The sequence below is a fragment of the Cuculus canorus genome, chromosome 3, assembly GCF_017976375.1.
Source record: "Cuculus canorus isolate bCucCan1 chromosome 3, bCucCan1.pri, whole genome shotgun sequence".
NCBI lineage: Eukaryota > Metazoa > Chordata > Aves > Cuculiformes > Cuculidae > Cuculus > Cuculus canorus.
Genome location: NC_071403.1, coordinates 96,235,529 through 96,263,121, shown reverse-complemented (window position 1 = coordinate 96,263,121; position 27,593 = coordinate 96,235,529). Strand labels below are relative to the sequence as shown.

Genomic DNA, 27,593 nt, shown 5'->3' with positions numbered 1-27,593 from the left:
GGGCGGGGAGGGGGCAATATGGCGGCTCCGTATTAACTTCCCCCCCCCACGGCAGCCCGCGCTGCTGCCGCTCTCCTGCGCTCCCTCCTTTACCCTCCACCCCCACCCTGCCAAGCCCTGACATGCCGGGCATGATGGAGAAGGGAGTGGAGCTCTTAGGGGGCAAGAGCCGGGCAGCCCCCAACGGCACCAAGAGCAGCAGCCCCTCCAACGGGCACTACTCGGAGCCGGAGAGCGGCGGCGGGGACAGTGGCGACGAGCACGGTGCGAGCCTGGGGACGGCCCGGGCCGCCCCGCCGGCGCGGGAGGGAGGGAGGGAGAGGGGGGCGGGGGCGGCGGGAGGCGCGGCAAGCAGAGCCGAACCGGCCCGGCCCGAGCAGAGCCGAAGCCCCTCGGTCCGAGTGGAGCCAAACTGGCTCGAGTGGAGCCGAGTGGAGCCGAACCGGCCCGAGTGGAGCCGAACTGGCCCGGCCCGAGTAGAGCCGAGTAGAACTGAATGGGCCCGAGTAGGGCCGGACCGGCCCGAGTTGAGCCGAACCCGCTTGGGCCGAGGCGAGTGGAGCCGATCTCCCTGCCGGGAGCCGGGGCGGCCGCTGCCTCCGCGCCTCTGTATGGCGTGGGGGAGGCGCGGAGCGGGGCTGGCATGGAGGGGGAGGGGGCTGTCGGGAGCGCGCGGCGCGTCCCCGCGGCTGCCGGGCGGCCCCGCCGTGCTTAACGATGGGGAGTGTCTCTCGGGAGCCGCCGCCGTCCCCATTGTTCCGCTGAAATAAAAAACTCCCCCTCCTCTCCCTGGCGGTCGCCGGGGCTTTAATCCCGGGCGGGGGGGGCGGGGGCTCCCGGGCGGCGCGACCGGCGTCCCCTCCCGCCGCACGGCGGTGGCTGGGACGGCGCCCGGGGACACCGGAGCCGCTAATTCCTTCTTCCCACCCCCCTCCCTCCTTTCCTCCCTCCCTGCTTTTTACGTTGCAGATGTAGGAATGAGGGTCGGAGCGGAATACCAGGCGCGCATTCCTGACTTCGAACCCGGTAAAATCGCTTTTTCTGCTTTTTTTTTTTTTGGTGTGTTTTTTTTGCCTTTTTTTTTTTAATTATTTTTTGGGGGTTTATTTATTTATTATTTTTTTCTCCCTGCTGTAACCTGCCATCTCCCGAGGAGGGAGGGCTGGCTGGGTCCGGCGGCGGGGTGGGATGGATGCTGCTGGTGGAGCCTTTGTGTGGGCGATCCCGGGAGGCTGGCAGGGGCAGCATCTGCTCTCCCTGCTCCCGAGGAGGAAAAACGGGGGTCGGGGGGTCGCGGAGGGGGAGGATTGGGATTTTTCACTTCGTTATCAGACCTATTATGTGGATCCTTCGGGAGAGAGACAGGAAAAAAAAAAAAAAGGTTGGATGCTCCCCACCTCGCGATAATAGCTAATAAAGGTGATTTAAAATAGCTAAGAAAGGTGATTTAAAACCCTTTAGGCGAGGGGTGATGGATGCGCTCGGGCGAGGGTGGGGAGGGATGCGCCCAAGGGGAGCGGAGCCGGGTGGAAGGAAGATGCGCCTGGTGGGAAACTCCTGATGCCGGGTTTGTGTGCTGGAGTAGCCTCGTTCTTCCAGGCTGATCTCCTCCGCCTTCCTCGCTTCCCCCCCCCCCCCTCAACCCCGGGGAACACTGGGTACGATCGCATAGCCTGGTACTCGGTTTTAGCAAGTTAATTGCCGGAACGCTGTCTTGCCTTTACTCCGCTGAGACCATAGGAGCGTTGATCAGTTTGGCTGGAGTGGTCAGATGAAGCCTATCTACTTTCCTGTTCTCCAAACAGGCTCCATTCGTGTCAGATGATTTCCTACCGGAAGAGGATTGGGCCAGAGCTTCTCACATAGTGCCTCCTAAAGCTGGAGAGAGCCCCTCTTGATGGGCGCACGTCCCCACAGGCCAAAGAAAAGGCCGAGGGAAAGAAAGGGGGAGGGTGGGATTAAATGGATGCATGATCTTGGCATAAGGGAATGCCTTTCCCCTAGAAAGGAGCGCGTAGTCTAGGTCTCTTTGTTAATAAGACTAACCGTTTACACCCTTTCTTTTTACATTGCCTACGTAAAAATAAATAAAAATGATAATTTCTAACGTGCAGCCTGAGCTTGTTTTTCCTACAGGTCACTTAAATTAGAAAAACACGTAGTGTTTGTTTTTCTTTTGATTAAAAGAACCGTTTACCCCTTATAGGACAACTGAGGTTCTGTGGTTTCAATTTTGTAAACTATGTATGCGATAGCATCATTGTGTTTGTAACTGCGGAACTCATTTTATGTTCTCTTATAACCAGACTCTTTAGAGCTCCTAAGCATTCCTGGGACGTGGAATTCAATTGATGCTCCTTTCCCTAATAATTTGGATTAATATATACTCCCTTAATTTTAATGATGGAAATCTTTAATAAGCCTCGTGTAAGGCACATAATGTGTAATACTGTTCTTACTGTGTGCAGTTTCATTATTAGCGCAAGAAGATAGTATTTTTTTGAATACCTAAGTCTTAGAAAACATTTTTTTAATAAAAGGTCCATAAAGCATAGAAGTGCAATGCATACTTACCATGTTAGCAGATTGGTTGTCTGAAGAGATCTCATGCTTTTTGGTTTATTTTTTTTCTGATTAATCTTGAGGCATGATTAGAAACAGTCCTAATGCTGGGCCAAAAGCTATGCTCTTATCATAGTTACACTTAGATTACTTTTTTTTGTAGCAAACATTGTCACAGATGCTCCATCTTATTTCTAGATTTGTATATATGGACATAGGCCACTGTGTCTAATTGACTAACTTCAGCGCTTGTTCTTCTTGGAATTGTTTTAATGCTTTTTTTTTTTTAGGATTTACTAGATACCTTAGAATGTGTGTTCATTTACAGTACTTTGCGAGCTGTTTTGTTAACTCTCTTAGAACAAATGAGTGGGAGAAGGGAATTCAGTGGCAGATGAAACTAGATAGAAGTCTAAGATGGATAGTCAGCCCTCTGATACACACACTGAATACTAAAATAAGTAGAATAAATACCAGTCCTTTGGCCTCCCTTAGGTTGGGCTTAAAAATATTTATAAGCAATACATTGAGGAACAAAATATTCCTGATTCAAGTTCTGGTGAACTTGAATGGTAAGCATTTTTTTAACTTTAGTTCATGTATAAAATAAGAAATTGTTTAAAGAAAAAGTGAATCCACTGTTTGTCAGTGTCTGTTGGAAGAAATGGGTTGTGGTTGGAAGCAACAATTAGGAGAAGTGAGTTTAAACATACTTCTTCCTTACCCCTTCCTCACCATCCCCTCTTTACAAGCAAGTCTTCAGGCAGAACTGTAAGGGAAATAGCGGTTTTAATTGTCACTAGATATTACTGAGATGAGACAAATTTTTGCACTGCAAAAAAATAATTTTAATATAACAAAAATCCTGTGTCTCCTTACCTAATTTACTGAGTTGATAAAGCATCTCCTGCACTGTAGATTTTTGTTTGTTCCTGCTGGTCTTCCTACAGTACTTTATTCTTGAGGCAAAATTTTCTCCTTGTACTTTCTGGCCCACCTATAGATGTGGCAAAACCAAAGGTGGCCTGCCTCTAGATGTGGCAGAACTAAGGCTGTTGGCATTCTCTTGGAAAAAGTACTGGAGAATGCCATCAGTGGAGATGCACCATACTGTCATGTCGTCCATGTGTGAGATTACTGCCAGAGAAGTTTTACTCTACTCAACTTTACTCTACTACTTTACTCTACTTGGCGAAGGCTTTAGTATGTATTTTGCTTAATTCATGCTGAAGTACTTGCCTTCTAAAGTCACTTATGAATACCATTTCTGTGTATATCCTAACAACTTTTCTCCGTTTAGTTTTCCTGTATGAAAGCAGGCTTTCTTAAATTACTAAATGGTGTGGTGTAGTATATATAGTTTTCTATTTATTCCATGCCATCTGTCCTCATATTCTCTGACTTTTTATTTATTAATTTGCTTATTTATTTTTAAGTTTTCCTGTCCTTTGTTTTAGAAATTTAGTTCTTCCTCCTGTTAAGTTTCTGTGGTTCTGTTCCTACATGCAAAGCTTCGTCTTAAATAGATGGTAGTAGTACACACGCTGGAAAACAGGATACTTTTAAATTGCCATGTTGTCCCAGAATACTCTTGTAAGACTTGTATGCTTCCAGAGTTTCATTTTATTCTGAGTACTTAGTCGTGTACAGAACAGCATCTTCTAATGCTAAGCTGAAATTTAGATAAAGTGTCAGTTTGCTGCTACAGTTTCTTTGGAAACAGTGGGGAGTGGATTGCTTGTGGGTCTTCTTCAGTCTTTTTCTAAGTGGTGTCTTTTTTCTAAGCAGTGGAGCACAGCAGCTGAAGTATAGAAACCTTTTCCTACATGGCTTGAATGTGGCGTTTGGGCAGGGGAAAGCTTGATGTAGCTCAAGGTCTTCCTCTTCCTTTCTGGCTTACAACTTTGCTCTTCTAACATTCTTTGGTTAATGTGTTGCCTGGTATTTCCAGCCACTGTCCATAATGAGAATGGATCTTGCAGATAAAGATCAAGTTGCCCTTGAGATACAGCACAGCCTTTGAAGGGGACAAGTCCTACTGACTTGCATATTTAGGGCACAAAGGGCAAGAAGCTTTCTTCATAAAGGGATGTCATGGTCCTGCATATGGAGATGGAGAGATCCCTCTGCTGTAGCTATAGGCCTCTTGTATTGAGGACAGGATGCCTTCCTTTGAATGCAGGCCTACCTGTAGGCATCCCATCTTTCCTTTGTCATCCTTGCTTTCCTTTTGGCAGTGTGAAGGTGCCACCTGAAGGTAAACAGTCATCTGATTCTTGCAGGAGATACAGCTCTGCTCCATAAAGGGGTATTCTGGTGGGAGATGCTCATTAGTCAGATGATGGTGGCATCTCAGTAAGGGAGTATCACTGCATATGTGACCTCCTGCAGTATTTTTCAGTTTAATACTTTAATAGTCAATAGCTGACAATATCCGTGATATCCACTTGTCTGCAGCTGTCTGTTTTTTTGTTTGTTTGTGGTTTTGAAAGAAGAACTGAGGGTATACTGATGTTAAGTTTAGATGTGTCTTGCTCACAACCTGAAAATCTGATGCATTCTGTAGTGGTCCTGTTTCCTCTTCATCTTTTAGTTAAGGAGCAGAGTACAGGGCACCAGGCATTTACCAGTGATAAAAACTAAGTGGACAAGAGAAATGTTGTGCCTGTAACCTGTTTGCATTATTCTCCATGGAATACTGTGGTCCTAGTGGCTACAAATGGCATGCTTTTTTTATTCTAAAGTAGAATGTTACCGTAAGGAATTTGTTCTTATATACGAAAACCTTTACAGAGTTTAGTACTCTGGTGCTTTATGAATGCATGTACATTTTTAACTTGTAACAGAGTTTACAGTGCATTTAGGTTATCTGTCTTGCACATCTCATTCTGGAAGACACTTGAGTTTTTTCTAATTAACTGGTCTTCAAATCCACAATCACAACAGATCTAAAGATTGCGAAGATGATATCAAATACAAAACACTGCCAAACTAAAGAGGGGAAAAGAACAAAACATAGTACATAATTAGAAAGCATTAAGTTGTTCTCTTCCAAAGCATTGATTTCTTTCCTTCAACAAGATATAGAACCTAAATATAAAGAGTGGAAGCTTAAAATGGAGTGAGAAGTTATTTGTTTCACTGAATTAAAAAAACCCCTATCCTTCTCCAAGAAGGATGCAAGGCAAGTTCCTCTGAGACTGATTCCCCAAGGAATTCATACTGACACAAGTGCAAATGCTCCAGTTGTTGAGCAATGTCTTAGTGAGATAAACTGTTGTAAACAAATAGATTGTAAGAGTCTTTATGTAGTAGCATACACTTGTCAAATATTAATGAAAAGTGACTATTTGTTAATACTTCTCTAGTACTGGGAGTTTCCTTTTCTTTTACAGAGTGTTTTTAAAAATAAAAGGCTCTTATGAAGTTGCATCAGTAGTGCAAATATTGCTGTGTCCTCCTGGTAGGCTGGGTAACTTGGATTGCTTCCCTTGCTACCTTGTGGAGGTGAAGGACAAAAAAAAAGACCCCAAATCCCCATACCTTCCAAAAAACCCCCAACCAACTAAAAAAAGATGATTTTTACACCTAACTACTTTCTGCAGACACACAATTTGGTTGGCTATGAGTATCAAAATTACATGGCTGTGAAAATCAAAACTAGAGAGAGAGATGATTAACAGAACTGTTTCTGGCATAGTTGTTAGTGTAGTTCCTTGCTGGAAGGATCAAGACTTGCTGTCTCATGGGTTTCTGGATTTTAAGGAAGCCTAAATTAATACAATAGATTCTTATAACTCCTATGGTAGTGATAAATGTTAGCGTACTAATAGATAATCATAGCTTCTGGTGGATGGTTTCAACAAGTAACTCTAAATTTTGCATCCATGGCAACTTTAGCAATGCTTGTTAGTGTACCAATTGTGGTAACCAGGATCTTGTCTAACATCCAGTTATAATTGAAGCTCATAAGAGTGGCGTTCAAATTCAGCTATCTGATGTCTTAAGGAAATAATGTAGAATTCGTGATTTTTTTTTTTTCCACTCACCTTAGTAGCTGGGCTGGACTTCTTGATATTGTTGACTTTTACTTACTGTTCCTTGAGTAGTTGTTCTCTAGATTATATTTGTAAATACTAAGACTTCAATATTTTCTTACAGGTGCCACGAAATATACTGATAAAGATAATGGAGGGATGCTTGTATGGTCTCCGTATCATAATATTCCAGATGCCAAGTGTAAGTCCTTCCCTGCTTGGGAATTTGAATGCTTAAGTATACCTAGATAATTGTTTCTGGTGTGCCTGTTTGCTCTTTATTTTGCACACAGTAAAACTGTAAATTAGAAAACTAAACAGAAATCTTCTCTCATTATTTTATTTAGAGAGCTCCAGGGAAAGGAAAGATTGCCTTTTCTTATTTTCTAGTTAAGTTCATGTTTCAGATTGCACTGACTGCATTGTATCATTAGTGTCTGAAACTTTTAGTTATTAATAAAAGAGTAAAACATCTAAACATGAGGAACTTGCTGCTCTAAATTTCAAGGAGAAGGGGTTGTAGTGGATAAACTATAGAATCATTAGGGTTGGAAAAGACCTCTAAGATCATCAAGTCCAGCCGTCAGACCAACACCACCATGCCTACTAAACCATGTCCCAAAGCGCCACATCTACTTGTTCTTTGAACACCTCCAGGGACAGTGACTCTACTTCCCTGGGGGGCTGTTGCAATGCTTCACTGTGCTTTCAGTAAAGAATTTTTCCTAATATCCAGTCTAAACCTCCTCTTATGCAACTTGGGGCCATTTCCTCTCATCCTATCACTTCTTATTTGGGAGAAGAGACCAGCACCAACCTCACTACTACTTCCTTTTAGGCAGTTGTAGAGAGCAATTAGGTTGCCCCTCAGCTTCCTCTTCTCCAGGCTAAATTCAGAAAAGATGTGTTGAGGCCGAGTTCTAGAGGAATGCTCAGGAAAACTGAACATTTTCTCCCTTCAAAAGTGACCTGACATGCAGGATTCTTCTGATCAAATGTGATCGATTACCTGTTTAATCTAGTTTAAGCCTGCCCCCGATGCTAGAATTTCAGATATGTAGTAAAGCAGAGTAAACTTTGAGAATGCAGTCACGAGAACCTGGTGCTCAGCAGTTTCTACATGTTACTAGTAGTTAGAGGTTTGTGTCCTTCTACATTTGAGAGAACATAGCTTCTACCACTGCAGAACAGATGAAAACAAAACACTGTACAACTGTGGTTATTAAATTTTTTCTTCATTCCTTTAAAGTACAATTAACTTTACTGCAACAGTTCATGGGAAGGACATCACTGGTCCACTTGAATAATGAGGATGTAATTATTTCCTTTTCTCAATCATGCTTCCTTTCAACCATATTTAGTCACCACTTTATTATGAGCTGTAGAAGGTGAATGGGAAGAGTTTGTTTCTTTAGAAATAAAAAAATGCCTATTGAAGATCAAAAGTAGGAGGACTTAATTGCAAAATGATGGAAAGCATTCAACTCAAAGCCAACTCTAGTATGGCCAAATATGATTTAAAAAATATTGGTGAATTTGATGACTTAATTATTGAATTTTCATATTCTTTATTGAAAACTGACTTCATACCATGGTTAAAATTAATGTTGGTCTTGGAAAACAATATTAATATTGAAGTTTTGCATAGTCCTTGATTTAGGATCTGTTTACATTAATTTTTAACATGTTTGGGAATACGAACATTAGAAGTAGTTAAGTTTAAAACTAAACCAGGTGTCTGCACCTCTCCCCAAGCATGTCTGTGTTCTTAGCACTGGACTCCAAGAAGACATAGCCTTTCAATAACCAAATAGTTTCTGATTTAAATGAGTAAATTATTGAGCCATGTGGCTTAGTTGTCATAAAAATGTATAAGAAAACATCTTTTTCACTGATAATTAGGTTGTGTAAAAAGTTTATAAAATTAAACGACAGTTTAAAATCAGTGAGTTTGTTTATTATTAATAAAGCTATGAATATATTTAATGTTTTGCGGGACCTGGGCCTATGCAGTGTTTAAAAGCACAGGAAGATTGTTTCCCCATGTTAGATGGCTAATTCTGTTCACCTTATAGCAGAACTACAAGTACTAAAGAATAATTCTGACATTGCTTTGTTACAGTGGATGAATATATAGCAATAGCAAAGGAAAAACATGGATACAATGTGGAACAGGTAAGTGCTATGAAATGAGTGCTCATTTAGAGGATTTTTTTATAAAAAAGTATAACACAACTCTTTTTCCCTTGGTTGCCATTAATTAACGCTGTTTCTCTTCAGGCACGGCAGCAAACACTGCAGTTAAATGGACCTGCATACAGTTGTGGTCTGGATTCTCTGCAAAAGATTGAGCTCTTTGTTTTCATGACATGCTCAGCTTGTAATGTGCACTTTTGAAAGGTTCGGTATGTTTCTTGATACACTGGGCATGTCATGCAATTGCGTGTGTATATTTAGCTAAAGAATTTCTTAGGAAAGCAGATTACAAATTTGATGTTTAATATTAGAATTAAAATATGGTACAGTTTTGAACCACTGATTACCGTAGGGACAGCACTGGAAATGTTTCTTGCATATTAAAAAAAAAAAGAGGCAAACCAACTTTGAGCGTTTTTTCAGAGGCAGGAAAAAAGGAATCAAGGTCTAGGCTTGAAAGTAACAAACAAGTTCATTTTTTTAATAACCTTTAGTCACCGTCCTGTGAAAAGTACAGGATAAATCTTTGCTGGTCTGCACTTAGTCTTATTGCAGTTTTCTTCATAAATTAACCAATTTATGTAAAAGTGAGATTGCCGCTTGCGAAAGAAATTTGGTGTGCAAGTGGAAATAAGGTGTATGGTCAAGTTTTTGGGGGGTGGAAACTTGCAGTAGTCTTGGTAGTCAACTGCTATCTGAAAAAGAGGTTGCCGGTGTTATGATGTCCAGAAGACCTGCAGTTTGGTGATGTTTGTTTATGGTGTGGCTTTTGTCAGGGAAGAGAAGGAACTGAGTGATCTCAAAATAAGTTTACAAAAAAGACTAATTTTCAAAACAACTTCTGGTACAAAATATTTGTAGACTGTTCACAGCAAAATAGAAATTATCCTTGCAAGAAGTGCTTGTCACTTGCCATTTTAACAAGAAAAGAGGTTTACTATGTCCAGGTTAATAGAAGATGTGAAATTGGTGGCTTGGAGAACTGATGAATAACTAGTGATTGTGTCTGGACTGTATAGTTGAAACTGAGCGGATTGCATTTCCCAATTCCCATGCCAGGCTTGGCATCAGATCTGTTATGGATCCTTTGGCAGAAAGTCTAATCAGTGTAAAATTCTTCTGAGAATATGAAGAAATGAAATTATGTAAGAAAATGTGCTTAAATTTCAGTTCTTATTAGGTGCACATGACATGGAAGTGGCTGTGCTGTTATTTGTGGATTGGAGAGTTGTAGAAAGACCGCTCTTACACTGAACTGTCAGGCTTCCATTTTAGATGATCCTCTGGTTGCTGAAAAGTATTTTTATTTTCTTTTTTTTGAGTGGGCCTGAAGACCTATAAGAAACTGTGTAGGAGATACATGCTTGTAAAGAAAGAAGGCAGGTCAGATTTGAGCGTATCAGCCCAGTTCATGTTAGTTCAGAATTAATGCTGCCATGCCAACCTTTAATTGTCTAGCTTTCATAGATTTAATAGAGTACAGATGTGCTCGCTTTTCATATTTTCTCAAAAGAGAACTCTGTAACCTATAGCACATAGCCAATAAAACTGTAAATACATTTTGAGAAGGGGTTCTGGTAGTCAAGTTTTATTTTGAACAAATAAATCATGTTTTCTTATTTAACTTGTTTCAACATTTTAGAAAGTTGACTAAATCCAAAAAGGGACTATTTCTTTTCAAAGGCCCTCGGCATGTTGTTTTGGCATAAACACAATATTGAGAAGTCCCTTGCGGATCTCCCTAACTTCACTCCTTTCCCTGATGAATGGACAGTTGAAGATAAAGTTCTATTTGAACAAGCATTTAGCTTCCATGGAAAGAGCTTCCACAGGATCCAGCAAATGGTAAAGTAATATTTTCATCAGAAGTATTAAACAGTTCCGATGCTCTTAGAACGAAGGCTCCTGTTGGGCTAAAATTTCATGTTGATTTGTGTGTAAAAGCTTGAGGAACAACCTTGAATATAAGATTTAATTTAATCTCATCATGTCTCTTGGACCTATAGCTTTTTCACTCTAATAAAAGCAGTCTTTGCCCCCTCCCCATTTTTTAAAAAGGTATATGAAATACATCCCTCCTTTCCATCTCATCCATGCCTTTAATATACTCGGATAAAGGTGATTGTAAATAGAGCAGAATTATAATCTTGAGTGGAATTTTAATTTTTAAAAGTATTAATAATGTTAATTAATTTTTCTAGCTTCCAGACAAAACTATTGCAAGCCTTGTAAAATATTACTATTCTTGGAAAAAAACTCGCTCTAGGACAAGTTTGATGGATCGGCAGGCGCGTAAACTGGCTAACAGAAATAATCAAGGTGATAGGTAAGTTCTATATTCCTAAGGAGCTAACCAGAGACCGAAGTCTTTCTAGGTAGAAATGGTAATTTCCAGCCAATGTGATTTCAGTGTGAACCCTGTTTTAAGGTTTGAGCATCTGCTGTGACATCTCTGCTTTTAGCTAGGGGTTTGGTACCTGTGCTTTAAAAACTATATCACTCCAGTAGGTGTGAGTTGTAATAACATGCTTGAGTGCTTTAATGGATAACTGTAAAAACAAGGGTTCAAAAAATCTGAAGTCTGGGGATATGATTTAGAAATAATGCTTGATTTAAGACTAATCCTGTATTACTGTGTGGGTAGGAGAGTGTTTTGGTGGGTGGGTGGGGTTTCTGGACATGAAGGTTTTATGTCTGTTCAGTTTTTTTTGAACTGGAATGGAATTAAAACTGAAAGAGCTGTGGCAATTAGAATACCCAAGTACCATTTTATAACAAAACTTTATATAAATATAAATCTTATTTTAGGAGACTTAGAAGTGCTGTCAGTCAAAGTGAATTAGAGTTCAAAGTAGTTTAACATTGTCTTAGATAGAAGGGAATGATGTTTCCTGTAGTTACTATGAAATTAAATAATATTGCATTTAGCACACTTGAGTATTAACTTGTACTTTTTTAAAAGTGATTTAATTTGTTGAATGTATAGGTAACATAGTCATGGAAAGAATGATTTTACATCTACAGAAAGTTGCCTAGCAAGAGGGCCTATTTAATTATGTTATTGAAAAGAACTCCTGAAATCTAAAATTCGTGACCCTGTACCTGAATAATTACAGAAGGAAATGCTTCTAATTCAGCATTTTGGGTTTCTTTTTGTAATATCTATATTTTTTTATTGGAGTTTTTTTTTTATATTCACTTGTTCAGAAATTGTGTGAATGATTGGATTTTACTCGGCTAAACTGGCTGTTATCTTTTCAACCTTTTCTCTTTGACAATTCAGCAGATTTCATTCTTCCCTACCCTCAGTAGCTAGATCAAGAGCATTTTGGTGAAAAAGCAATACAGTGTTTTCCCATATTATACTGTCCCCTTTTGCTCCCTACAGAGTTCGACACAGGTTTAATCATATACCTGGTGCAGTGGTTTGAGAATTGGTCTATTAAAAGTAACATGGCAAATGAAAGCCTTGGTATAGTTGACAGTGTAAGTGTTCATGCTGGTGCAAGTGGTTGAGTTGAAGAAAGGCGACATGAAATTTTTCGGCAGCAGTACCAGCACTGCTTAAAGTAACTTTGAAGCTACAATTGACGATTGCTTGTTAAGCATAATAATTATTAGAATTTAATAAAGGAAATATGTTTGCAGTAGCTGTCATTTGAAAAATACCAATAACCTTGAGATGCCATATACTTGGAGTAGAAATTTTGGAGCAGATAATTTTGTTTTAACCCTGACGCATAATTATATTTGACGTTAAAAAGTAGATAAAATAACCAGCTTCTTATCATCTGTCCTCAGTGATGATGACGTAGAAGAAGCTCATCCAATGGATGGAAATGATAGTGATTATGATCCCAAAAAAGAAGCCAAAAAGGAGGTAACAGATAGCTTAACGGTGAATGTCAGTTTGTTTGTTTTCTGTGAATATGTTACTATGAAGAATATGACTTGTACTAAAGAGGTTTAGCTTGTAGCCTGCTGAATTCACAGGGTTTTAAAGTGATCAAGGTCTTGACATCTTCTGATTGAAACAGAATTTTATCATATAGTTTTGCCATTCTGTGGACATAACTGCATCCCTCATTACCTTCAATCTCTGCCGAGAGATCCCCAGGTTTTATGAGAACTATATGTTATCGCTACCTGGTAAATCAACATTCTCTCACCTCTCTTTTGTTAATGTTTACAGTTTTACTGGTTGTGAATTATTGGAAACTAAATGTTTTCTTTGCATTTTAAAATTAAATTACATTTTTCCAAGAACAACTTTTTTGTTCTTTCAAAGCCATAGTGAGGTTATGCATTTCAACTAATATGTGGCTTTATTGAGATGCTTTCTACTAATAAATGTAGAGAAAAACATTTTTGTCTCCTCTAATGAGCACTTAGTGTTAGCTTTACAGACGAGTGCTGTGTTTGAGGTATGTTCAGGTTTTGGTTTTTTTTGGGAGGTTCTTTTGTTAAACTGAACAAAACTAGAAAAACAGTTGTGTGTAAACAGTATCACATAATTGTTTAGGTTGGAAAAGACCTTTAAGATCATTGAGTCCAAGCATATACCTAAAGCTGCCGAGTCTACCACTAAACCATGTCCCTAAGCACCACATCTACATGAATGGTGACTCGACCACTTCCCTGGGCAGCCTGTTACAGTGCTTGACAATCTTTTCAGTGAAATAGTATTTCCTAATATCTAGTCTAAATCTCCTCTGGTGCAACTTCAGGTCGTTTCCTCTTGTCCTATCACTTGTTACTTGGTAAAAGAGACCAACGCCCACCTCACTACAAGATTTGTTCCTTGATCAACTTGATGCATTTGTGATTTTCCTGAAATGGTAGAATTCATGCTTTTTGAGAATAGGAGGCAGAAGTAGTGTAAAACTTCAACATTCCCAGGAAGTGGTATCTAGGATTACTAGTATAATTTTGTGGTTTCACCAAAAAATTACTCTAAGAGACTGATAGATTTAGATTCCATTCTCAGCTTTGCAGTGACCTCCAATGTATTTATCTAACTGCCTTAGGAGAAACAAAACAGGACAATCACACCTTTCTGTAAAAGAGTTTTGAGATTTTAATTTTTTTTAACGTGCGAGGATATGTTTTTTAGAACTTGAAATGGCACAAGGTCTAATAATTAACATCTTTACTTTTTATTCTCCTGTTGTAAATGTTCATGCAAGCTCTTCATTTGAGTTGCTGCTAACATACTTCCAAATAAGGGCTATTTTGTTCAGTTTACTTTCCTTAGTTATTGTTCGAATCACTACACACAGTCCAGAATGAAAGTAGTATGTTCATAGAGTTCTCGGAACAGGTCAAATGGGTTTGCAGTTTCTGATGAGCCAGTGGGATCTACATAAGATAATTTTGTGATCTAATATCACAAAATAGGATTTGCATACTTTCACTTCCTAAGTAAAATATACATTGAATAGGCTACCTGAACACAGAGCAATGAGAACTTTCTGTTACTAGAGAAAACTAAAACGAGTCAAACTCTAGCTTGGCAAGACAAAAGCTAGAGAGAATATTTTTAACTTCAAATCCAGATTGAACAGACAGGAACTGTGAATTTTTTATCAAAAGAGCAACTCAGAACTAAAAAACAAATAGTATAAGTGGGCCAGAAATAAACTTAACCTTCAGATTTTTAGATGTCAGAATTGTAAGGCTGTGTATCAACTTTCCAAGGTAAAGCAAATATCTTCTTGCTTAAAGCAAGAAGCGCTTAAAAATCTTAAGTGCTTTTGAGCTTGCCTCTATGAAGTCTGTGTACTGGATTAAGACATTACATTAACTGGGAAGAAGATGTGACGGAAGGTCAAGCATAGCAGAGCAAAATATTGCTTGCTAATCTGTACTAGTGCTACAGAACATAATAATAATGGCTGCTGCGATTTGTTTTCTCTTCACTGCGACCAGATGACCACCTCCTCTTAACCTGTATAGATGGCAGCAGGGAGGAGCAGTAGGGAGCTCCTTGAAGTAGCAAAAAGCTTGAATCCCATATCTGTTCTGATATTTAACATTGCTTTGAATTCGAAGATCCTTGCAGGAAAAGTAGTTTTTGTTTCTCCACTCTTGGTCTGTAGGGAACCTACCTGGTTGCTTTATGGGAGTCACATACATGCAGATTAGCTGTTGTGCAGCAATGCCAATTTCGGACAAAGCTGAATTTTTTAAGTGTCCAAACACACCAGAACAACAGTTACAAAGATTGCATCTCCTCTTTGCTATCCTATTCCACTTCAAAACAGCAAACACCATAGGCTTAAGTTTGCTAAATTACATGGATTTTTATGACTAGAAAAGTAAATCCATCCTCTCTTCCAAATCTCAAATCCCTTCCCAAGACAAATCCCTTCACTTTCCAAGTTAAGAGTGCTTGCAGTAGGGAAAAGTGGCATCTCACATTCTTGCCCCCATGGTTGACTTTCACTCATTCTTCTCCCCTGATCTTTACCCGAACTCGTCATATCTGACCAAAAATAAATGTGTGAATTCACTGATTGCTTGGTTTAAGCATGTAAAATTTACATATATGCTTTACCCTCGGTTTATGTAAGAGGTTCTCGAGTTTTGCTCTCTTTCACAGTATTCAGACTGTCATTTCTATACCATTTATTGTATTTTCAGTCATGTTAAAAAGAAAAAAGAGGTTGAAAACTGACTTCTAAGACTAATGCAGGCTTAAGCAAATGACTCGTATGCTCCATCAGCTCATCTGCAAGACTTAGTTTGGATACTACATGCAGCGAGGATGTATGGCATTAGAATGTTATGTGATACTTTAATAAAGTTGCATACAATATACTGTTATTCTTTAATGATTTATTTCTTGTAAATTAAAGGGCAATAATGAGCAGCCTGTTCAGACCAGCAAAATAGGTCTGGGTAGAAGAGAGTATCAGAGCTTGCAGCATCGCCACCATTCTCAGCGTTCCAAATGCCGTCCACCAAAAGGCATGTACCTGACCCAGGAAGATGTCATAGCTGTTTCCTGTAGTCCCAATGCAGCCAACACAATTCTTAGACAGCTGGATATGGAACTAATCTCGTTAAAGCGACAGGTACCATGGGTTATTGGTTTTGTTTTGTTTTCATCTCAGATTGTTCTGATTGTAATGATTTTGAAGATTATCTGTGAAGATTCTGAAACTTCTTTGATGTGAGTCTTCCTAATTTTGTTACACAGTTACCAGAAATGCTGAACACTAGCTGACTAGCTATTCTTTGGTTTTGTTTTTTATGTTCATCTACTCATGTGGATAACATGAAAGAAGATGACTTCCTTTAAAAAAAGGGGGGAGAGTATGGCATGAAAACAGTATTGCAGATTTGGGACAGGAGAATGACGAAGTTACATTTTAGTAATTTTTTTTTTTTTTAGCTTTTGTTAAAAGTATTTGTGTGACAAGTGAGAATAAGACCAATGAAGCAGAGAAAGTTGCATTTGTTATGCTTGCTTAAAATTGTAGCTGTTTTTCAGGATGTCCTTCCCCAGATACCATGAAAGTATAGCTGGGCGTAAATCGTGGGTCTAGTTATTTCTCTATTTGAATTGATGAGCTTTCTAATTCTTACTAAATTTAGAAAAGCTTTGTAGTCTTTACCTTTAAGAGGACAATTGCCTGCGTCCTTTGCATGAAGAAGTTACTTTTTGACACTTAAAGTTGAAACACAGAATCCATTCAGCTTCTAAGGGTGTACAGCAGTATATGCATGCTTGCTTTCTAGGAGCCATGGTACTACAAATCAAGGCTTATCTCTTGGAATTTCTTCCTGCTTATAGACTGCTAAGAACTGCCATGTTGCAAAATCGTGGAGTGGAAAAAGTTTCGTAGGGATTTTGCTTCCTTGTATTCTTTTACAGGAGAAATATATGCTTCTTTCTGTCACAGCAGGACTCTGGGGCTAAATAGCATAGGTGGGTTTCACTCTTAGGCTAAGTGTAGGTGAGTTACAGCCTTGAGGTTCTGTTTCTCTTTTTTTCTTGCAGTGATCTCAGAGATGCAGCCTTTGGAATCTCCCACTGAGTTGTCTACTTTTGTGTCCGTACTTAAGAACACTTGTAATAGCTGTGCATCGTAGTATGCAAAACTATTTTCTTACCTATGTTACCTTACGTGCATCACTGTCGGGTTTTAATGGTTAATAGATATGTATATGTACGATTTGGAAGCTCTCTCCCTTTCATAGACTTAAGATACTTTATTTTAATATTTGAAATCACTTCAAGAGACACCCTTAAAGGATGATGATCTAAGGTCAATAAAAAACAGTCTGCCAAAAGGAACTAACTGGAAACAACTCATAATTTTATTTTTTTTTCCAAAGTGCTTTTTGGAGAAGGAAGAAATTAATGTGTGTAGTACATTTCACTTAGATTTCTAAGAACCAAGTTTTGTGTCTAGAATATTCTCCATTCTCCTTCAAGAGCATATGCATCATCTTCATATCTTGCTTTTTATGTCCTACTTTTAATATTCCTGCAGACAAACTGCTCTTTTGAAAGTCTGGCTTAAATATTTTTCTTTCCATAGTGAACTGTGCTGTATTTTTAAATTTTTTTTTAAACAGTTAAAAGTAGTGAAGCCTTAAACCGTAATATTTCTCTTTCTAACTTAGGAGGTACACTTGTGGCAATCCTAGTGAAGATATATGTGTAAAGTGACCAACTTTCTTTGTGGAGCTGATTAACTTTGTTGTTTTTGACCAAGGTTCAAAATGCTAAGCAAGTAAACAGTGCACTTAAACAGAAAATGGAAGGCGGGATTGAAGAATTCAAACCTCCTGAGGTAAATCAGAATAAATATTAGAACTCGTGGCTTTGCTGTTGTGTTAGTGGGAAACTACAGAAATGTATTTTGCTGCAGTATAGTGTTTGCATTTCAGCAGCAGCTTAAACAGGATCCAGGGTGAGTCTGGCTTCTTTACAAGAAATTAATGGTAGGCTTTTTTTATGGCAACTGGCTGAATAAAGGAGCAGAAAAAAACCTGAAATGTCATGTCTGATCATAACAGTAGGGAGCTGAAATTGAGCCCTGATGTATGGAGCTTTTTCTGATTAAAAGTAAATATATGGATTGCTAGCAGTAAATTCTATATCCTGTGTGGAAACATGACTATATGTACATTTGCGCATCTGAAGTGAATTATTTATTACTACTGAAGTTCTCTTTTTGCTTGTTTTAAAGGCTTGAATATAAAACATAATGTGAATGCAAAACACTCCAGAAACCAAATCCCAGTAGTTTAGATAAGTGTAACTATGAACACCAGTTCTGTCTGCATAAACATAATTAGCTTGTGCATATGTTGTGATATATATGCACTGCAATAAAACAGAGGAGAAATTATTGGTGTAGTTCTAAACACAAATCTTAAATGCTACTACTTCTTCATGAAAGCACTCTTAATCTACAGGTTTATGACTTATAAGTGAGAGGTTTTAACCTGCGTTGTGAAATATAGTGCAAGTGAAACACATTCTGATGCTCAGATATTTTGCAGCTGTTGAAACATCTTTATGATTTTTATGCTGTTTTTCTAATTTTAATAGTCTAATCAGAAAATCAATGCCCGTTGGACCACAGAAGAGCAGCTTCTTGCAGTACAAGGTATGTTAATAGTAGAAGCAACTTGAAATCTGATGCAAAGGGTTTGAAGAGGTACTCTGACTTTTATTTGTGTTTCTAATGAAAAGCTAAACTTTAGCAGGACTTACAGGGAAGTCACTGGGAAAACAGCAAAACTAGTGGGACTATTTAGGGCATTCATGCAAGGACATGACACTAGTCTTTCAGTTACCAATATTAAATCGTAGACTCATAGAATAGTTTGGGTTGGAAGGGGCCTTAAAGATCATCTAGTTCCAAGCTGGGTTTAACAACGGTAGTAGTACCAAAAAGTTCCGTCAATCATCTTCTAACTCACCTTACTTGGATTTCTCTAAAGTGGAAGACTGAAGTAATAAAATTTGAAGCAAATACTCAAGAAATCTCTCCATATTATTAAATAGGAAAAAGCAGAAGTAAATCTGCTCTACAGTTATGTTTCTCTGCTCATGAGGGAGTAAAAGAGCAGATATCTACCCAGTGGAGGCCTTTTAAGAGTCTGAAGAGCTGGATATGGGTACTTGACAGTCTTATTGGAGAAAAAACATTTCCTAGCAGGCTATTGGTACAGCTGATTTGCAATTAATTCTTTTATATGAAGAAAAACTGGCTCTTGTCTTGCTTTACTATGCACTGCCTAATCAAGGAACATGCAAGGGAAACATCTGGAAAGCCTAATGCTGTCTTGAAAACACTATATACTCATTTCTATGGATCATCTTTTTTAAGACAGTATAATCAGCTCAGTTGTACACACTGCTTTATTTCACTGTATTCTTCACATTTAAAACGAAAGTCTGAATTTTAGTATAAACCTTCAGTTGGATAACTGTAAAGTTGTCAGGTGTGCCATTCCTAGTAATTATTAGCCAGATGACTGGAACTAAAATTATTTGGATGTGTGGATGGAAATGCTGACACACATGGTGTGTCTGAAGTCATGCCTCTCAACTTACATGCCTCAGACTGGGATTTGCATCTCCAAACCATTTTCTGTCCTAAGTTCATCCTTGGTCTTGCTGACATGGTCACTTTTTTTTATTTTCTTCCCAAATGCAACTGAATGAGATGCCCGTCTTTGATGTGATAGTCTAGTAGGTAGAATGCTTGCTTGAGAAACAGGGAAAGTCTAGGTTTATTGTGCCTGCCTTAGCATGAAAGGGTTCAAACCATCTTGCATTTTCGTAGTTCAGTTATTGGAGCTTTCACTAAGCATTGGTTTGGGAAGCAACAAGAATGCATTTAGCTTTTGTTAAGATGTGGAATTATGGCTGACAAGGTAAATCATAAAACTGGAGCATGGGCAGAAGAGAATGAGGTGATGACTCCTTGGGGGAAGAGTTCTAGCCTTCTAGTCTCTTCTCCAGGGAATGTTTTGTTTCTTATAAAGGTAGTCAGCCTCATTATTTCAGCATCGGATAGGAAATCAGGCCTTCTGGAAGAAAGCTGTTTTCATTGAACTTAGATGTACTTCTTATATGTATTATTTCCTTTTTAGTCCCCTTCCTGTACAAAATGGAGATGGGAGAGAGCCCTGACACCAGGAACAAAGTATTATTATTATCACTCCTTACCTGTTGCCCAATAGTAAAGTCTCCCTCCTGGAAAGAGAGTGCTGTAGTATTAACCTCTCATCCGTCAGGCTAAGGACCCTGATCTCTTGCTTCGAGATAATTGCTTGAGCAGGTAGACAAAGGAGCCATGCTGTCTTTTGCCGTGACTGTTTTTAGAAGGAAGTATCCATGGTCGCTATGCTAAAAGCTACCATAATGCGTGTTAGGGTTGAACTTGGAAGTTGACTTGAGCATGAAGACATTTAGTTTGTACATTTAAAATTGTACATTTTCTGTATTGATACATTTTGGCATGTGCTTTTAATAATTCTACAGAAGTCATAAGCAGTGAGCAGGTAGGTGGCACTTCTGTGATTTGTTCACTTGAATTCAGACATTAAATCAAACCATGGCAATCAAAAATATAATCTGCAGTAATATAGTTTTGGTATGGGTTTTCCTAAACATGAAAAGACCCTTGTCATCTATGGGCTAATCTGTAGAGATTGGCAGTAACTCAAAAGATGATGATTAAAAAACACACCTTAAAGCAGAGCTGAGTTAGTAACCTTTTTAAAGCAGTGTGGCTGCCTGCAGTGGGGTTGTGGACTCAGACTTATGATCTCTGAGACAATTTTTTACAGTCTAATTTATCAGGTTACTGTTCAACTTTGTCTGAATAGTTTTTTTTTAACATAGTGGGCTAGTTCATCACTTAAGAATAGCTTAAGTTACAAATTTTATGGAAATACATTTTATAGAAATGTATGAGCATGTTCATATTTTCAAACAAAAATCTCAGCCATATCAAAATCACAATTACAAAAGTGCCTTAAGACTTCTTCAAGGCAACAAAATTTGAATTGAAAAGGAGCACAGTATTTTCATGGCATTGCAGTGGAAAATTGTTGGGACAACCAGGATCTAACCCTACATAGGGTAGTTGCCAGGGGCACTGTGATCCCATCACAGCGAAACTGCAGCTGTCATAACCCAGAGGTTGCCATGAACGATTTCTGCTTCATTGTAGTGCTTGTATTATATTGCTTTGGATCCAGGCTAATGTTTTGTGTGTCTCTTAGTGTTTGCTCTGCCACACAACTTAAGCAGTGTAGACAGCATCAAATTTGGATTTATGAGTTTCTCTGCGTTAGACATTCAAGGTAAAACATTTTAGTAGTGAGCATGCACTTGTTCAAGTGCACCTTTGCAACTGGGTGAGTTGCAAGAGTTTGAAGGATTCCCACGATCAGGACTACTTTCAAATGAGCTGCGAGAAAGACATTCATACATGTGAGGTTATGCAGTCATCTTTTTTGAGCTTCACTTTCAGCAACCTAATGAAAATATTCTTATTGAATAACAGTTTAAACACTTGAGAAATAATTTGGGTGATGTTTAGCACAGAATTTGTATAAGCATGTGTAAGTGATGTGCACCAATTTGAAAGGGGTAATGGGTTGGCATAAACTCTTACAGATATGCCAGCACCTTATGTATAAAACTGTCATAAACATGTATTGAACTTCCTCTGTTTCTGATACAGCTTGAAAGGTTTTGCTACATCATTGCGTAGAAGTCATTGTGGTGATGCTAGATAACACTGAAAGGAATCCAAAAGGAGTAGTGCTGTGTGTAGCTAACTAAGAAAGTGTTGGGCTTTTTAGAAGTTTCTTATAGTTGGGTTCTCAGTGAAAGCAAAATACACTGCTTTCAAGTTGTTTGCATGGAAACAGGCTTTAAGACCTTATTTTTGACAACTTTAGTTGAAGTTAGTGAACAGGCTCAGTTGTTTTGCCATTTAAGGGGAAGGAAGAAATTTAGACAGCATAGTAACAGAAAAGGCTACAGTCACTAGAAGACTGAATTATTTTTCGAACAAAAATGTGCTTTGTTCTGCTGGGCATTTTGTTCTCTTGATTAATTATACAGGATGTTAGATATGTTGCAGTGGACATTTAATGATCATTACAAATTGGTAAAAGTGGTAATGATAGAGCAATCAAAGGAGGGAGTATTCTGTGGGTGCAGACAGCTTTTAAGGAGTGTAGCTGATAGCTTGTACAACTGATAAAGTGCAGAGCCAAATCCCTTTGCTTTGCCTAGATACATGCCCTCCCACGTGGCTCTGCTAGGTCCCTTCGTTTTCTTTTCAAGGTTCTTGCAGTCAGAATGGTTGGGTTCTTTTATATGCCCCAGAAAAGATCTTAAATAATGTAGCTAGGCTCTTGACAGTTGAAACATCAGCTTCAGCTACAGTAATTGTTACTATCCCAGAGCTGAACTTTTCTCTTAAATTGCAGTGAGCATACATTACTGCATCAGAAGTGCCTATTAATGAAGAAAATAGAAGAGAGCAGAACAAGCTGAAGGTCATACTCTTCACAATTAAGTTGAAAAGAAACATGGCTCTCAGATTTGAAACAAGTCTCACTTTCTGAATCCTTTGCTTCACTTTCTGAAGTGAGGCATGAAATCAGGCATACATTTCTTTTCCTGTAATGAGACAGAGTGCCTGTCCTCTAAGCACTGTAATATATTCTGAATTAGTTCAGTTATCAGGAGCTTCACAGAAGAAGTCAAATTGTGATTCACTCGTGCATAGCTGAGGGCAAAAAATTAGTCTTCTGTTTACTCAGTCTGGAATAAATCTGTCATTTCTTTTAATCTTTAAACTTTTGGATACTTGCGATTAAATGTACACTTTGTGCAGCTAAAAGTTTTGTTCTAGGATGTTGGATAGTTTGTGGATTTTTTTCTTAAGCAGGAGAGAGGAGGAACTAGACAGATAAACTAAAGTTTATTGATTTTCTGTCAGTTATATTTAGGGTATAATTTCAATTTTAGGTTAAAAATTATGACATGTTGTACTCAAGGGTTTGGGGTTTTTTTGGTGTTATATGCAAATGTTGTTTTAGAACTTTAAAAAGTACATGTTGGGATTTTCTTGTGAAGTGCTTGTGAACAAAAGTAACCTACTAATGTCAGTATGAAAATTAATGAAAAGAATGATGCAAAGATCTTCTGTCGTGTTGCTTCTTGGTGGTCGATTTGATCCTGGAGGTTTGTGCTGGGCTGTCTTATAAACAGACATCGGTAGCTTCTGTTTATTTACGTTCCCTAGGGTGCTTGTCTCAAACCCCCAGATTGTTCCACCCCTCTCAAACGGTGAATGAAAGCTTTAAAAACACTTTGTTGGGTGAATGCTTGCCATTTGCTCTTTGTAGCCTCAGTAGAGCATGTCACAAGTATAGGAATGAGCAGTATATCGTGACTTAATGTAACTGTGCCCTTCTGTTTGGTCCTGTGCTTGATCCAGTAGCTACTGCCCTCTGCCCTCTAGCACAGGTTGCGGGTCCAAGAAACATCTGCGTGCAGCTGGCACTGCGGGGAGCTGTAGAAGCTGTCAATGTTAGTCACTTGACGTTTCTAGTGTTATACCCTGTTTACAGCTGTACGCACATGCTCGGTCACCCTCCCTGTCCCATCTTGAACTTGTCTTGGACTTCTGCCTTTACTGCAAGCACACTGAAGGATTAACTTTATTTGTCAGAGGACAGATCTCTGCGGTTTTAGGTTGGGAGGCTTGGTGAATAAGCCAGGATCTTTAAGAAGACCGGGTAATGACCTTTTATTAAAGTTCTTGATTTGTATGTTGATAGCTGTGCAATTAAAAAATATCTTGTTTTAATGGAAATTGAGGCCTTCTCCTAATTGAGAAGTCCTCCTAATTAGCAAGTCCTTGGTTTGTAGGTCCCATAGGTTCTCTCTATAAATACATCAAACGTAGCTGTGTCTGACTGATTCTTCACAGCTATGTTATTTACTTTGCCTTCCAGGTGTCCGAAAATATGGTAAAGATTTTCAAGCTATTGCAGATGTAATTGGCAACAAGACTGTTGGCCAAGTGAAGAACTTCTTTGTAAACTACAGGCGTCGGTTTAACTTAGAGGAGGTATTGCAGGAATGGGAAGCGGAACAAGGAACCCTGGCTTCTAATGGTGATGCTTCTGCTTTAGGGGAGGACACAAAAAATACTTCTAATGTGCCATCAGGAAAGAGCACTGATGAAGAAGATGAGGTGTGTTTTGTGTACCAGAAATAAGTAAGCATGGGTTGAGGAACAGCATTTTATTTAGTGATATAATGTAAGGTTAACTGGTGTGGAGTGGCAACCACATTCTAAAGAATGATGATGAGCTTGCATAGAATTTCAGCCAATGTCGTTAACCAGCTGGGAGCAGGACTGCACCTTTCATAGTGATGATCACGTTACTGTTTTATTGTTAAAATACAGTTCTTGTTCTAGAAGAAGACTCTTGCTTCATAAGTATTTTTAGTTCTGCTGTCTATAATGTTTTGGTTGGTCATTTCTTTTCAGTAACTTCTCAGTTGTTTGGTTTTATTTTTTAAATGCCGTTTCCTGTGTAGTGGACAATGGCAGCCCAACTGCATCGTGTTGTGGCTGGGATGGCTGTTCATGCGGTCTTGTCTTTGTCCTTTGTGCAGGCACAAAGCACTCCGGCCACTCAGTGTTTAGGCCCTTCACCTCCAGCACAGGCATCTGCTCCAGCACCTACTGCTCCCATGGCAACTTTAAACCAGCCACCCCCGTTACTTCGTCCTGCGCTTCCTGCTGCTCCTGCTCTCCATCGTCAGCCTCCGCCACTTCAACAGCAGGCGCGATTTATTCAGCCAAGGCCGACTCTAAATCAGCCTCCCCCACCACTCATCCGCCCAGCTAATTCCATGCCTCCTCGTCTAAACCCAAGGCCAGCGTTAACCACCGTTAGCGGCCAGCAGCCACCCTCGCTTATTGGAATTCAGACAGAATCTCAATCCACTCTGCACTGAAGAAATAAAGCAGAATTATGCTAACTCCTACATTTGAAAAATTCTATCGATGTACTTTTTTTTTTCCAAATAATGAAGGGGAGACAAGAGCAAGCCTTCACAGATACCCGTAGTTTTACAGAGGAGCAAGCTAATAACTAGAAACGGAACCACGTGAATGACCACCTGTATAAAAATATTTTTATGTCGAAGACTTGTACAGCAGAACAATGCCTACGATACAGCCCTCCTCTATTTGAATAACTGTTGAAGGAAGCTAACTTCATAAATGAATAAATGTTCAACACACCAAGATTTTGTTTAACTGATTTTTACTCTATTTATTTTATTACAGTTCTTTGTAGTCAAGCATCTAACTGCAGGAAAGTAGTCTGGCAAATCTAGGAATAGGTAATATTGTAGGAGACTTAAATGTAGCGTTGGGTTTTCTTGTGTATGTGAATTTTTTTTTTAATTTTTAGTGCAAAAAAAAAAATAATGGCCTTAGGTTCAGAATTCTTGGCCCTGTTTAGATAACAGTAGAAGCATTTCACGCACTTGTAAAATGTGTTTCTTCATGTTTTTCACTGAACAATTTTTGTTGTTTAAAAAGGTACTGTCTTATTAAATACTCCTCTGAAAGAGTATTCTGAAGACTCAATGAGCTGTTGTACCAAAATTACCAAATCTCATGCGTGTTCTACTCATAGGAGTGAATTGAAAACAGGAGTCCAGTTTCCTGCTGCAATATCTTTTGGGCTGGGGTGGAGAGAGAGGCAGCAACTTCACCACCCAGGGGCATGACAAGGAGAGGAGCCATACAGCAAGAATCATTAATATAATTTGCTATTCCACTAATTCTTCTAACTTAAGTACGGTAGAATTTCATTCCTCTGAAAATGGCAGTCTGCAGTTCACGTATGTTAGATCATGGGTATCTTGCCTAAGAATTCATGAGGGAAATATATTCTACTACCACTGCTGATGGTAGTAGAATATTGTGGCAGTAAAGTTTACCACTGCCAGCCCAGTCTTACTGTTGACTGATTCTCTCCAATTGCTGCTATTTCTGGTGGAGGCGAGTAGCTGGGTTGAGACTATTTGGGATTTTTTGTTTGTTTTGTTTTATTGACTAAGTATTTGGGTATGAATTATTGCTTTCAAATTTTAGAAGATTGAATGGTTTTCTTGTCTGAAACCTTGATTTATGGCCAGCATTGTTTTGGGGGCGGATTGTTTTGGGTTTTTTGGCGGAGAGGGGTTGGTTTGGTTTTTCTTTTGTTTTGTTTTTTTAAAGTAGATGCCTCCACCTGCCAAGTAAACCAGGCAGGAAATTTGATTAGCACTGTTTGAAACTGTGTGATCCGAATCAAGCTATTGAAAAATAACTGCATTCTTGACTATGTAATAATGTTCATGGCGACTGCCATATTTAGAAAATTAGTTTTGCTGATAGCTGAAATGGTGTATTTAAATCCTTTTAAATCTATTCTGTTCTTAACTAGATTTGCTCTTGACTAAAATAATACTTTATTTAAAATGGAATGTGCTCTCCCTAAGCTTTTTCACAGATAAATTGGATGGTCTAGCGATCACTTTAGCAGCCGGCTAAAGTATTTTTTTATGTGCAAAGGGAAGTTCTTGTAGCATCGGATCCTATTTCTTTTGTAAATCTGGTATGGAAGTTCAATAGCAGTGGCCTGACTTGCAGTTAAGGTGTTGATCTTTATGGTTTAGTTCTTCATTTACAAATATTTTCAGATCAAACTTGAGATTTTTTTTTTCTTTCTGAACAGCTTTCTCTGGCGTGCTGAAGTCTTGTGCAAAAGGTCATTCTTACAGTTTTTCCTTAGGATCAGAGTAGGTGCCTAGCCACTGCCTGAGCATCAGGTGACCTCTTGTCTAAGAAAAGCAGCATTGTAAAACAAGCACCAGGGAATTTGTGGTCACCGAAACTTGTGCTCTGGCCATCCTAAGTGTCCCCTCACCAGCTACACACAAATCTGGCTGCTCTCCAGTCTTTAAAATTGATATGAAACCAATCTGGTACATCCTAAGTATCTCAGTTTAATTGTTAACAGTGATAAGATACATCTTCAGGATTTCTTTTTTCCTTTACTTTTTTTTTTTTTTTAGCATTGAGTCTCCCGGGTGTGTGTATTGTACCTTTGCTAATTTTTGTCTCGTCTCTTGTTGATAGGCTTCAGTATGCAGAATGTTGGGTGTTGCAGTACAGTTGGCCACCACCAACTGCTATAAAACTGTTCAGTACCTTGTAATTCCGTTGAATCTTGTTTAAATAGTCTATAACTGGGCAAAGGTGCTGTTTTTGAAGGGGGAGGGAGGGTCAGAGATAGGTAGTCTTTCTTAATTTACATACACTGTAGCACACAGTAGGGAACTCCTAGCATTTGTAGTACTAAATAAGTATGTACATAGCAAAATGTCTTTATTGTGTGCTTTGCAGAATATGTGCATACAGTTTGCACGTCCTGTTTTGGGGGGTAGGGTTTGTTTTAAGCAGTGTTTGCCTGGAGAGTGATATGCTTGCTGCTTAATCAAAGGATTAAAGTTTCAAAGAAATCTGTGTCTTCTATTTTTATGTACCTTGTAATAGTCTAATATGTTAGGGCCCTTATACTGTGATTCTCTTCTAAATTCATTTATATTTTTTTAAGAATTAGAAATAAAATTATACAATGGTGTTGATTTCGGTGGGGAATTTCTTTTGCCGTATCTGGTCTCCTGTTTTGTGATGTAGTCATGAACTCTGACTTCAAGGTTGGCTT

The 27,593-nt window shown here is 38.9% G+C and overlaps 1 protein-coding gene across 6 annotated transcripts; it reads left to right on the top strand.

The window, feature by feature from the left end:
- The first annotated feature begins 5 nt into the window (after positions 1-5).
- On the top strand, positions 6-27,506 carry RCOR3 (REST corepressor 3). 6 transcript variants are annotated; one of them, XM_054061028.1, is made up of 12 exons: positions 6-264; positions 970-1,026; positions 6,724-6,801; positions 8,722-8,774; positions 10,479-10,640; positions 10,997-11,121; positions 12,597-12,675; positions 15,653-15,871; positions 17,522-17,599; positions 18,364-18,421; positions 23,811-24,052; positions 24,481-27,506. In XM_054061028.1, the coding sequence occupies exons 1-12, from the start codon at positions 123-125 to the stop codon at positions 24,823-24,825; spliced, it is 1,638 nt and encodes a 545-aa protein (XP_053917003.1). In that variant the 5' UTR covers positions 6-122; the 3' UTR covers positions 24,826-27,506. The 6 variants fall into 6 exon arrangements, with proteins under 6 accessions (XP_053917003.1, XP_053917002.1, XP_053917008.1 ...); XM_054061027.1 differs by having other exon boundaries at positions 12,597-12,693; XM_054061033.1 differs by lacking the exon at positions 23,811-24,052.
- Positions 27,507-27,593: the final 87 nt, after the last annotated feature.

Coding starts and splice junctions, on each gene's coding strand:
- RCOR3 (XM_054061027.1), top strand. CDS start 123: ATGCCGGGCATGATGGAGAAGGGAGTGGAGCTCTTAGGGGGCAAGAGC. Junction 1,027..6,723: donor CATTCCTGACTTCGAACCCG/GTAAAATCGCTT, acceptor ATTTTCTTACAG/GTGCCACGAAATATACTGAT. Junction 6,802..8,721: donor TAATATTCCAGATGCCAAGT/GTAAGTCCTTCC, acceptor GCTTTGTTACAG/TGGATGAATATATAGCAATA.